We start from the raw sequence: 13632 nt of genomic DNA on the forward strand, positions 1-13632 counted from the left end.
GATATTCCGAAATAAGAAACATCCTGAAACTAGATGCTATATGTACTATTAAAATGGGCCTAATATAGGCATGGGTTCCGATACTTCACCATCTTTCTTAGTCACTAGGGAAACGGGAAAAAAGTTTATTAATTGATATACAAAATTTTCATGGATCAGTTGATCCTTATATGATAGAATGAAAAAAATCATAATAAAGAATGAGAATTTGACTACTGTTTGCAATAATACATTAATACAAAAAGGAATAAAGAATATATGTGCATGGCTACAGAACATATAAGTGTCACTCAAATAACTCTAAAGGTGTTATAGACCAAAAATAGAACCGAAAATTAAGGCAATAAATAAGAAAATATGATTTTTATTTATGAAAATGAATAAATCAAATCTAAAAAAAATGTATTTTTGGTTATTATATATTTAGAAGTTAGTTTTCATAACATTTGATATCAATATTGTTAAGATCATATCCTTATCATAGAACCATATGATCCTATGATCATACAACAAAGGATGATCACAATCATCATGAGATTGGTTTTGGAGTAACATTAAGCACAGGAATGTACGTTTACATGTAACAATGTAATATCACACATCTTTTCGGCACCATCCATTTTCTTTTATTTGGTATTTGACTTATAAGAGTATACACTCTATGACTCTTATAATAATTATAATGATTTTGTCCTAGACACCAACTAAAAAATCTATTGTAAATCCTAAAAAAATCATCAATTTAGTTTGAAATTAAGCATTACAAATAACACAAAGCCAAATAGAGCCTTATAGTTTCATCCACTCATCTCCAAAGTCAAAACATGAGGATGATGTCGAACAAGTTTTTTTTTCTTTGTATTCTGCTTAAATTGTTCTTAAGTCTATAGTTTCAGAACATGATGAAGATGTTATTTATTTTTTTGTCTAATATGTTTTCCTTTTCATTTTGTGTCTTTATCTCTTTAAAGGTTGAAATGACACTATAATTCTATTTGAAGTTTATGTAATAACTTTTAAAATTATTATTAATATTTTAAACTTTTTTAGAATACGTGAAAGAATATATAAATATGTAGTTGTCATGTTTACTTATAAGGCTATCGGATAGGGATAGACCTACACTTGCGCAGCTGCCCCCATTACAAAAAACCCCCTAAAAATATGTGTTTTTTTAAAAATAATATATTCAACAATTTTTTTTGCCCTATCTTTGAATTTTTCTGGGGCTCGCTCCCGCTATCTATCGGGTTTACTCGTTACAACACACATAGACACACATGATGCTAATGTGGAGGTCTTTTACGAGAGTGAACACCACCCCCTCTCTCGTGGAGATGATGTGGCGTGGAGCCTTATGATCCCTTTCATAGCTGACGACACCTCATCCTTGTTATTCATTTTTCCGGCTTATGGCCCCACATCTATTCTTTCTTCGTGTAGTGGTGTGAAAATGTTAATGAGGTGACTATCTTCCGTCCCGTGACTACAGTCGTCAGCCAACCATTTTATTTTATAGAATATCTGAATCTGGATTCTATTTGTAAGATGACATATTTTACAAAAATAGAAAATGATTCCAAATAAAATCCGGCAAACTTGTTTGATTTCATTAAGTTGGACGGTTGGACCCATTTTTGGCAATATTGTGTTTGTGTGAACGTTACAATGAGTATGAGCGAATGCATACACATGGTAGCAATCATACAACTAATCGCACACTATTAAATCCCGAAACTTGTTGTTCCCGCCGATACAATATATATTCCCCCAAAACTTCACCGGCACCACCGGTCTATCTCTTTCTCACAACACACATTTCTTTCTTCCACTCGAACCCCAAAACGACGAATTTCACTGTATAAGAGAAAAAAATGATATAAAATATCCTCTCTCATCACCATTTTGCACAGGAAACCCTAATCTTTCCCTCTCAAAATCTCTTCTTTTCCTCATAAATTAGGGTTTCAAACACGTAATAGAATGTACAGGGAGAGAGGTGGAGGGGGATCCAAGGGTAAAATGGAGCGATCTTCAACGGCGACAAGTTCGAAGGGAGGTGGAGCCGGATTGAATTTGAATGGGAAAGAAACTAATAAAGATCGTTCTTTGCCTGGGAACTCCAAGATTTCTTCCCTTCCTAGGTCTTCTTACCCCAATAAGAAACTCTCAAAAGGTTATTTTTATCTATTTCCAGTTCGCTCTGTATATGTGTATGTATATCTTGATGTTTATGCTATGTGAGCTTCGAAGGAAATCAATTTGGTGTCAGTTTCGTGGTTTGTTTGGCTAAATTTATACTTCTTTTTTTTGTTTATGATTCATGAAAGTTTGTGATAGAGAAGACGAGGAGAGGAATAAATGATTTGTTTGAAAGAGAACTGAAAGCTCTTATAATTTTCAAAAATCCCTGTCTAACATGTCATCCTCTATGGTTTCTTCGCATTATGGTTTTGCTTCAAGGTTGGCAAAAGTAATCTGTAGTTAAAGTGCAGGGAAAGTTCACCTGGCATCAGAAAAGTAAATTTAGAGAACAACATTACCTTTTAGATACATATTTGCTTTCTTCATTGTCAACATAAGAACCTGTTAAACCTTTGGTGATGGATTTGATTTGCCAATTGCCATGATGACTAAGAGATGATATTCTTGGTTTCCTCAAAGCCCAATTTCAGACTACTTCTAAAGTCAAGGGACCAGGAGGCAGTTCTCCAGATTCAAGATCCTGCTGCATTAGATTGTATAGCACCTTTGAAGCAAGGTCTAAACTGTATCTGTTTTTTGGCTAACAAAGTAAATGAATGTCTTTTGTTTTAAAGAAGGAGAAAAGAGCATGTGAATGTGTTGGTAATCATGGAATTACCTACAAAAAAGGAGAAGAATTTAGTTTTAAATGTGACATTCTAGAATACTGAAAATCATGTATTGGGAAGCTTCTTAGATGAGATGTATAGGTCCTAGGAACTTTACAATCAATCTTTATGTAGATTTAAGTATCAACCTACATTTGTTAATGTTATTATATGTATGTATGTATGTCTTTTTTATATCATATTTATTACCCTTTTGTTCATATGATGTGTCTCTAACATAACTTTTTTCATGTGGTGTGTGTGTGTATATACTATATATATATATAGGAGAGGAAAATATAGTAGAGGAATCTGAAACAGACAGTGAGGAGTCAGATGTGAGTGGATCTGATGGGGAGGACACATCATGGATTTCATGGTTTTGCAGTCTTCGTGGAAATGAGTTTTTTTGTGAAGTTGATGAAAATTACATTCAAGATGATTTCAACCTCTGTGGTTTAAGCAGCCAAGTTCCCTATTATGATTATGCTCTTGATTTGATTCTCGATGTCGAATCCTCTCATGGTAAGTAATCCTTTTTTTTTTTTTTTTATTTAGTAAAAAAAAGATATCATGATTGAAAACATTCATTTTTTATGTATATATATGATATGATGTGCAGGAGATATGTTCTCAGAAGAACAAAATGAGATCATAGAATCAGCAGCAGAGATGCTTTATGGTCTTATTCATGTACGATATATCTTAACAACCAAAGGATTGGCTGCCATGGTAATATATTATTATAATAATTTAATCTAAAAAATTACTATTTTTTTTTTGATTTGTGTAAAATTTTAAAAAAAATGGACAGCTGGAGAAGTACAAGAATGCAGAATTTGGGAGATGCCCGAGAGTCTACTGCTGTGGTCAACCCTGTCTTCCGGTTGGTCAATCAGATGTGTCTCGACAAGGCAATGTAAAAATTTTCTGTCCAAAATGTGAAGACATTTATACCCCTCAATCCAGGTTTCAAGATAGTATCCTTTTTGCCTACATTTTAATTTTGTCAAAAATTTTCAATGCTATGATATTCTTAAACCATTAATGCAACAAACTGCCACATCTTTTACCATTTTACATTTAATTAAAATGCTAACCAATGGTTATCTTTTTACATTAAATGGTTTAAGAATACTTTGCATGGATCGTTAAAACCACATACATGTATTACATTTTTTTATTTTACTTTTTCTTGCCAATTTACCTGTTTCCGTATTTGTAATCATATAATTTGGAATTGTGGATGTTGTTGCATTGTTTTCCTTTAACATGATTATGTAGACCTAGATGGAGCTTATTTCGGGTCAACATTTCCTCACTTATTTCTTATGACTTATGGTCACCTGAAGCCACAAAAAACCTCACAGGATTATGTTCCAAGAATCTTTGGTTTCAAAGTCTACAACCCATGAGAAGAATCACATCAACATCATATATCATCAAATCCTGGATCCAAACATCTTGACTTGTTCGATATCAAGTTTTCATGTTTAATCAACAAAATACAAATTAAGTCCATAAGAAATCAATTTAGGATCCTATATATTATATGTTTAAACACCTAATTAGAAAAAAAAAAAGGAAAAAAATGTGTGCTCAAGAGTGTTTATGTGTCTTTTTCTTTCTCTTTTTATTTGTATGAGTACTAATTTTAATTTTGGTCGGTTAGGAAGGTTTTTTTTTCTTCTTCTATGAAATGCGTTCGACTTTGACTTGTGAAGAACCAAAATCATGTATTTGTAGTTATGTTTATGAGTTCATGAAGCGGATTCAAACAGTCGGTTTTCTTGATTGATTATTATGTTTTTATGATTGTTTCGAGGGTCTATGATTTTATGTTATAAGTTTACAATCAAATAAGTGATTTGTTGAATAAATTTATTATATGGTTAACAGAAAGTCATTTTCTATTTCAGATAATATAGTTTCGTGTTAGATTAAAAATGAACAACATTATTTTTCATAATTAGTTTTTGAAAGTACTTCCACGACTCTAAATGATTAGCTCTAATTCTAAAGTTTTACTATGCGAGAAGGTGCCATCATAATCGAATCTAAACTTGTTAATAAAAAAGTCGAATACGTATTTAATTCAATCAAAGAATAAACATGTCATTGTTTTAAATTGTTCAAATTGAATAACATATGTTCATTACTGCGTCAGAAAAAAAAACAAATAAATAAATAAATAAAATAAAGAAGAAGAGATAATGACGCAAAAACATTTTGGAGTTGTTATTAATAATTGAGTGCATATGACATGTATTAAAATTAAGTAGGTCACAAACAATTCCTTTCGATCATATGATAAAACAAATTTTGACAACTTTGGTTTGTCCATCAATGATTTCCAAATGTAATATAATTATCTTAAATTTAAAAGTACAGGTATTAAAATTATAATTATCCTAAGTTTAAAAGTATAAGGACCAACGACGTAACTAATACGATTATTAGCTGCATGGAAAGAACTTTAATATTGAAGTTAAAAGTTACACGGACAAAAAATATAATTAATACAAGGGTAAATGACACAAAAAACACTATTTTTACACAGAAATTCGATTTTGACACACTGTTATTTTTTGTGTCAATTTTGACACTGTGTTTTCCAATTCGTTACAATTCTGACCACTTGACCGGTTAACCAAGTTACATGCTGACGTGGCATGATGACGTGTCAGTTTTGATGACGTGGCATACTGACATGATATGCTGACGTGTCAAAATTGATTTTTTTTTTCCACAAAAAACACTAAGTTTTCACTTTTTTTTGATTTTGACACTAAGTTTAATTTTTTATTTCAATTTTGACACTATGTTTTTTTTGTTCCAATCGAACATCATTTATCGAATTTTGTTCAATTTTGTCTATTTTCCATTTGAAACCGTATAAATATATTTTTTTTATTACATTTTAAACCGTATAACATATTTTTTTCGTTTAAAAACCACATTTTTATTGAAATACAAGGTGTTTTTTTTCTTACATTCAAAGCATTAGTTATATCATGAGAATCAAACTAACCATAAGCTTCTAATAAGATGTAAAAATTTGATGGGTTGCAAACTTTATATCCAAATTTTGATCAACTACACGCCTATAAACCTTCAAACACATTTTAAAGTTGCATATTAATATAAAATACAATTTTTATATAGCTAATACATATTTATACATAAAAATATGGTTTGAGTGTAAAAAAAATGTATTTATACAAAACTATGGTTTTTAAATGAAAAAAAAACATATTTATATGGTTTAAATGTATTAAAAAAATATTTATACGGTTTCAAATAGAAAATTGTCAACATTGAACAAAATTGGAAAAAATGATGTTCGATTTGGAACAAAAAAACATAGTGTCAAAGTTGAAAGAAAAAATTAAACATAGTGTCAAAATCAAAAAAAAATGAAAACTTAGTGTTTTTTGTGAGAAAAAAATTCAATTTTGACACGTCAGCATATCATGTCAGCATGCCACGTCATCAAAACTGACACGTCATCATGCCACGTCAGCATGCAACCTGGTTAACCGGTCAAGTGGTCAGAATTGTAACAAATTGAAAAACACAGTGTCAAAATTGACAAAAAAAAAAACACAGTGTCAAAATCGAATTTCTGTGTAAAAAGAGTGTTTTTTGTGTCATTTACCCTTAATACAAACTAAAAACTACCTCGTCTCGACTAAAACTATAATGATCTTAATTAAAAACTACAAGGACTACACCTGTAATTATTCCATCTCCACGATAATTATATATAATAGAAAACTACATGGACTAGATATGTAATTATTGGCGACAATTACATATAATAAAATGGGGTGAGCAAAAACCGCACCACAATTAAAATTAACCGTAAAAACCGCATAAACCACAACCACAACAAAAACCAATGGTGAAGTTTTTTTGTTTTTTCAAAAACCGCAAATTTACGGTGCGATGCGATTATTAGTTTTCAAAAACCGCAAAAAAAAAAAAAAAAAAAAAACCGCACCGCACCGCATATATTATATACAATTTTTTATTATTAATTATTAATATATTAAATATTAAAAATAAGACAAGTTTTATGGATGAAAGAAGGATAAAATTCTAAAAGACACAAGTGTTTGATTTTTCTTCGGTTTAACTTTGGAAAATGGTGAAATTTGATAATTTTAAGATATTTATTGTTAATTACTAGTGATTTAACGTTTTTAAGATATTAGTTGTTTGTAATTAACCTAATTGTCTTATACCTTATAGTTTTTTTATTATTACAAGTAATATCTTTAAACTCTTAAAACTGTTTAAACTCTAAAGTGCGGTTAAAAACCAGACAAAATAACAACACTAAATCCATGCAGTTAATAATCGAAACACAAAAAACAAAACCGCACCGCAGAAGTAACCGCCTAACCACACCGCAAAAATAACCGCACCAAGCGGTTTTGAAAATGAATTAACTGCATTTGCGGTTAGTGGTGAGGTTTTGGTTAATAACCGCACCGAACTGCATCGCGCTTATCCTTATAATAAATAATAGACAAAATTACACAAATGGTCTCTGTGGTTTACTAAAAGTCACAAACTCAGTCTCTACTAATATTTTTTGACGCACTTGGTCCTTGTGGTTTGCAAAACTTGCATGAGAGGTTCTTTTTAGTAACTCCGTCTAATTTCAACCGTTTGGGCAAAAAATATGGGTGTATATTTGTCTTTTTATCTTTTTCGCTCAATTAAGCCATGCTTATCTTAAGCTACGTCATTACTCCACCCTAATCAAACACACACCAAGAAAACCCCCTTCGTCTCCACCACCTGGACGAGCTTCACTTCGACAACTTTTTCGCATCCAATATTAGGTTTTTAAGCAAAAAATAATACTTTGTATGTGGAATTTACGTGGTCCTCATACGATTGAACCTGACCTTGAAAAAGATTACAGTAAGTTGTTGCATTTTTTGTTTTGTGTTTCTTGGTTTGTATAATGAAAGCATGTTGATTTTTTTAGATGGTTCTGATACTTTCTTCACTTTAAAAAATACTTTCTTCACTTTAAAAATACATCATTGTGGGTTTTTTACCAAGTACCCAGGACAAAAGTACATTGAGGGAAGGTTGGCATTCTATGACTTTTTCGACATTGATCTTTTTGTGGTCATGATCTAAATGACATGCTTCGTGAGTTAGGGTATGTTAAGCATGCCACAATGTAGTACCATTATATAGTTTCTAATCTAGACTTAAAATTCAGATATTTGTATGGATCAACATGTCCCTAAGAATAGAGTGCTTAATGTGAAAGTTGAACATGGTTAAAATAGAGTCTATACTTATTTCATGTCCCCAACCAAAGTTGTTATTGAGCAACTCAATGATGAACCTTTTCCTGTACTTCATAGGATTAGGCCTAAGAAGAAGGAAAATAGTTCTAGTAGCAAGAAATTGGACATGAATGTCCCACTTAAAGAATCATCTAATCATACACATATAAAAGATGGTGTGTGTGATTTTTCCATGTCCTTAGTTCCTTCTGAGCCATCTCAACTTACTGAATGTAATATGCCAGACAAACAAGATGTTGTCAATGAATTTGTGGATGCTTCCTATGTCCCTGTATAAAAAGAAACTCCTGCAATGCAAGATATTAGAGTTGATTTATATAACTAGGCTCAAAGGGAAATACTAGATGATTTTGAGCCTTTTAGTGATAGTGGATATCATAATGTAGGTGAGTATAAAGAAGAGATTGAAAAAGAAGAAGAACAGGTTCAAGAAGAAGAACATGGGCATGAAGAGGATTCACAAGAGAAGGAAGAAAAGGATAATAGTGACTACACTGTAGACCCAAAAGTTATTGTAGATGATTGGGAGGTTGATATGAGGGAATTTAATAGTTGTGTGGATGAGGTTGAATGGTTTGAATAAGGATCAAAGATACAAGTAGAGTTAAACCAAAATGGTGATAAATTAGAGGTGATCAACAATGATGATTTTCAAAGTGAAAGATATGAGGGCTAATCAAGGAAGAGGATGTTAAGAAACCTGTATAAGAAGGTGCCTTGTTCATCTGGGGCAGTACATGTTAGACCATTTTGCGTGGGTCAAGCTCTTAAAACTAAAAAAAGTTGTGCAGGGGCATATGAAGATTCTTTCGATAAATAGTAGGAGGGCCATGCATACAAATAGAAAAATGACAAATTGAGATTAAAAGTGAAGTGCAAAGGGGTGGTTCCAGATTCCACTGATGGTGAGCCCTCAACGATAATTAAAGTCACATCCAAGAAAAAAAAAGTTTACTTAACAAAAAATATTATTGTCCTTTTGCAATTCAGATATCTAGATCTACGAAAGAGGAACCTTGGTTGGTGAAAACAATCATTGATGAACATTTATGCTTACAAAATAGAAACGTGAAGGCATGTACATCTAAATAATTGGTCAACACTATTCTCCAAAAGGTGGACTCCAATCCTCGAATCCTAGTTTCAGCCCTACACAGGGAGCTTCAAATGAATATGGAATTAAACATGTGTAAAATGAAGGTGTTCAAGGCTAAATCTATTGAAAAAGATCAATTGTATGGTTACTATGAAAAGCAATATAGTTTGTTAAGAGGTTATTGTTTGAAGTTACAAACCAATAACCCACGTACAACGGTGAAGATAGAAGTGTGTAGTGAACCAAATTATGATGTTCAAACTCGAATATTCAAGAGGATATATATATATATATATATATATATATATATATATATATATATATATATATATATATATGAAACGACCCAAAAATTTCGTTTTTCAATATAACCAAAAACCATAACCTGAGTGTCATATCATAAAACCATACATGATGTATCTCAAAATAATAATAAAACACTGTGCGGAAAAATGTATCATATCAATGTCATTTAAAAATCAAGAACTAAATCAACTCCCAGGATAAAAGCTGAAGCTGTGGTGTGTGCGATGCCATCAACCCGAGCTCTTCCCTCTACTAGCGGAAGTACCTGAAACCAAAACTGAAACTGTAAGCACGAAGCTTAGTGAGCTCCCCCAAATTACTCCATACCATACAATAATATATCAAGCACATACTGGGGCCTTGCCCCCTCCATCGGACCGAAGTCCGAAGCTGACTGACTGGGACCTTGTCCCTTACATCGGACCTAAATCCGAAGCTCACATCAGACCGAAGTCCGAAGCTGACTGGGACCTTGTCCCCTACATCGCACCGGAGTCCGAAGCTGACATCGGACCGAAGTCCAAAGCTGACTGGGACCTTGTCCCCTACATCGAACCGAAGTCCGAAGCTGACATCGGACCGAAGTCCGAAGCTGACTGATCATAGCATAAACATATCACTAACATGAACACACATAATCCTTTCTGAGCCAAGAAGGCATCAAACATGCTAACTACTGCATCGGATTAAAATCCGGATACTACTGCTAGCTAAACGGGCCGGCATTGTGGCCTTAGACCCGTTCCTACTGAAAGTAAACTCACCTCGTGAACTGGCTGCTGAGTGAATAGCTCTGAGGGCTAATTGCTGCTGCTCCGGTATCTCCCCGGCTACAAGTCCATAAACACACTCAATCAATTACTAAACACTGCACTGGGTAAAATGACTCTTTTACCCTTGGTCAAAGTCAACTCTCAGTCAAGGTCAACTCTCGGTCAAGGTCAACCCACAGTTGACCTGACTCGCCGAGTTGGGCCGCCAACTCGCCGAGTCCTTATTCTCACTCCTCGACTCTACTCGCTGCTACTCGTCGAGTATGGCATCGACTCGACGAGTACTCTTTCGATCCAAGAACTCAGACAATCTTCATCCGACTCGCCGAGTCATATGAACAACTCGACGAGTTGTTCTTGAGCTTAAGAAGATTGCCTTGGACTCGCCGAGTTGTATGAACAACTCGCCGAGTCCCCCCATTACTGAGTCTACCCTCAAACTTGCTGAGTCCACTCCACTACTCACTGGTCCCACTCGACACCGCTCAAAAAGGAAGAAATCGGGGACTCGCGACTCGACTCGCCGAGTCGTTCTTCCGACTCGCCGAGTCACCGCCATGCAACTATTCTACACTCGATTCTGCTCGAATCCAATACATACAAATGATAGATCTGAGTCCAATAAGCTGATTTACCACGTAAAGTTTCCAACTTTACGTGTACAAACGCATGAACAAGGGAATAAAGGCTAAAAGATGCTTAAAAGGGGTAGATCTAGGGTTAAGATGCAAAATAGCTCCATAAAGGCAATAGATCTGGGCTCTACAACTCCTAAATGAACAGATCTAAGGATATCTCGGCATAATAGAGCTTCCATATCAACATAAGGCTTGAGGAAAGCACTAACAAGATCTAGAAAGGGTTTTAAAGCATAAAAGGGAAGGAAATCTGAAGAATACCTCAAAGAGCTCTTGCTTTCCCCTGAATCTCTGCTCTACAATCTTTCTCCTTGTTCCTTTCTTCTTCTCCTTCTTCAAGCCTTCACAATAGCACACAAAATCACTTAGAATCACTCAAGAACGAATTAGGGTTTTCTCACAGCTTTTGAGGGTGAAGGAGGCGAGATTGGGGCTATAAGGTGGCTTAAATAGTGGGCAACCCGGGGATTTAGGGTTTCTTCCAGACGGACAGACTCGCCGAGTCCAGAATATGGACTCGCCGAGTCGCCAGCTAACACGTGCTCGAAATCCCGACCCTACTCGGCGAGTCAGGCTATGAACTCGCCGAGTCCCTCTTGCAAAAATTCAAAATAAATACCAAGGAATTATCATACCGGAGACGGGTCGTTACAATATATATGTCTTGCATCAGTTAAGTTGGGTTTCAAATATGGAAATTAGGAATTACTAGGAATGGATGGGTGTTTCCTGAAAGGACCATACCTTGGGAAAATTTTAACAGATGTGGGTCTTGATTCCAATAATGGAATCTATCCACTAGCTTATATTATTGTGGAAGCTGAAACAACAAGTTCATGGACTTGGTTCTTAAAGTGCCTTGGTGATGATATGGATTTAGATGCATCATGCAACTTCACATTAGTATCTGACAGACAAAAGATATGAATACATAAATCTACTTTTATTCTATGTTTTAAAGCATGTAAAATTATTAACTATAAAGTGCTTTATATGTAGGGAGTAATACATGCCATAGAAAAAGGTAATGACAGAGTTCAAGGATTTCAGTGACAAGGCACATGAATGGCTAAGTAAGATTCATGCAGTTCATTAGGCTAGGTCCCATTTCTCTGGTAAGTTATGCATTATTTGGTTTATTGTAAACATTGTCTCATAGTTTATCAACATTCTTTTTCTTTCTTTAATTCTTATTTATATTTCATAGGTAGAGCACATTAGATTGTTTGCTAAACAATCTGTGTGAAGAATTCAACTTTAAGCTAGATCATGGTAGGGGCAAACATATAATACCTATTTAGAGTACATTAGAGTGTACTTAATGAAGATACAATAATGTCCCAAAAATAAGACCCAAAAATTTCATTTTTAATCTGATAAAACAATGTTTAAGACATCATCAAAGGACCCCAAATGTAACAATTTTATCAAAACATCACAATATCATAGTAAACATGAAATGCGGAACAAAATGTATGTGTACTGCAATCACCTCGAGCTCTTCCCTTTTACACCAGAAGTACCTGAAACATAAAACTGAAAACCGTAAGCACAAAGCTTAATTAGTTCCCCAAAATACCACATACCATATATACATAAATAAACACATAATGGCCCCGCCCGACATCGTGTCCCGCTCGGTATACAGATCTATCAGTCATCAGGCCCCGCCTGGTATACATATAAACATATAATCATATAATCAAACAAACACATGCAATAGTCACAAAGATAATAACATACAATACAGTCATCGGGCCCTACTCAACATCGAGCCCCGCTCGGTAAACATATAAACATAACACATGAAAGAGTCATGCAGAAAACTAGCATAACAATATATCAAAACATGGGCCAATATTGATGCCTTCGACCCTCTAAACATAGTGAGGAAACTCACCACGCCCTGCTGAATCTCAAAGAAAAATCTTTGGCTGCTATCCCGTTAAAATCCCCGCGCTATCAATCGTAAACTAACATCCAATTAATAATTGGATCCTGACTCACCCTAAGAGTCCAAAATAGGGGTAAAAGGCCTAATTTACCCTTTCCCTAAATTTTCCCAATCAAAACATCCAAAAGCCCAGATTCCAAGATAATCCTCCAAGGCCCAAATATGGTTTAATTTTCCAAATTGGGCCCAAACCCCCTCATGGGCCTTCAACCAACAGTCCAATAAAATATCCTTAACCCAAAATAATATTCTGATGGCCCAAAAAGACCCAAATCATCTAGAGTCCAAACATGGCCCAACACCATGAGCCCAACATATTGAAGTCCATCTGCTGAGTATGCAGGGCCTACTTAGCTCGTACGCTAAGCTACGCACTTAAGGGCTTGTACGTGTAGCGTACCTGCTTGTACACCCAATGTATTCCACCATCTTAAGCAAATTTACCATTCATCACTTATATCTGATTTCCGTTAGGTGGTTTATCACATAAACTTGCCAACTTTACGTGCATGCATGGATTAATGAGGCTTTTAGAGCTCAAAAGAGCTTAACAAATGAATTAACACATGCACCAGACCATAAATGCCATAAATCTTGCATTTTTATGGACAAAGGGACCTAAAGGATCCTATATCTACCATTAATCACTTCTGGAGTGAATCAAGAGGCTCAACAAC

General features: G+C 34.4%; 1 protein-coding gene across 1 annotated transcript; it reads left to right on the top strand.

Annotated features, from left to right (window-relative positions):
* Positions 1–1754: 1754 nt before the first annotated feature.
* On the top strand, positions 1755–4632 carry LOC111907377 (casein kinase II subunit beta-1). Its single transcript, XM_023903152.2, has 5 exons — positions 1755–2176; positions 3141–3377; positions 3475–3584; positions 3667–3832; positions 4137–4632. The coding sequence occupies exons 1-5, from the start codon at positions 1984–1986 to the stop codon at positions 4265–4267; spliced, it is 837 nt and encodes a 278-aa protein (XP_023758920.1). The 5' UTR covers positions 1755–1983; the 3' UTR covers positions 4268–4632.
* Positions 4633–13632: the final 9000 nt, after the last annotated feature.

The sequence above is a fragment of the Lactuca sativa genome, chromosome 3 (assembly GCF_002870075.4).
Source record: "Lactuca sativa cultivar Salinas chromosome 3, Lsat_Salinas_v11, whole genome shotgun sequence".
Lineage (NCBI taxonomy): Eukaryota > Viridiplantae > Streptophyta > Magnoliopsida > Asterales > Asteraceae > Lactuca > Lactuca sativa.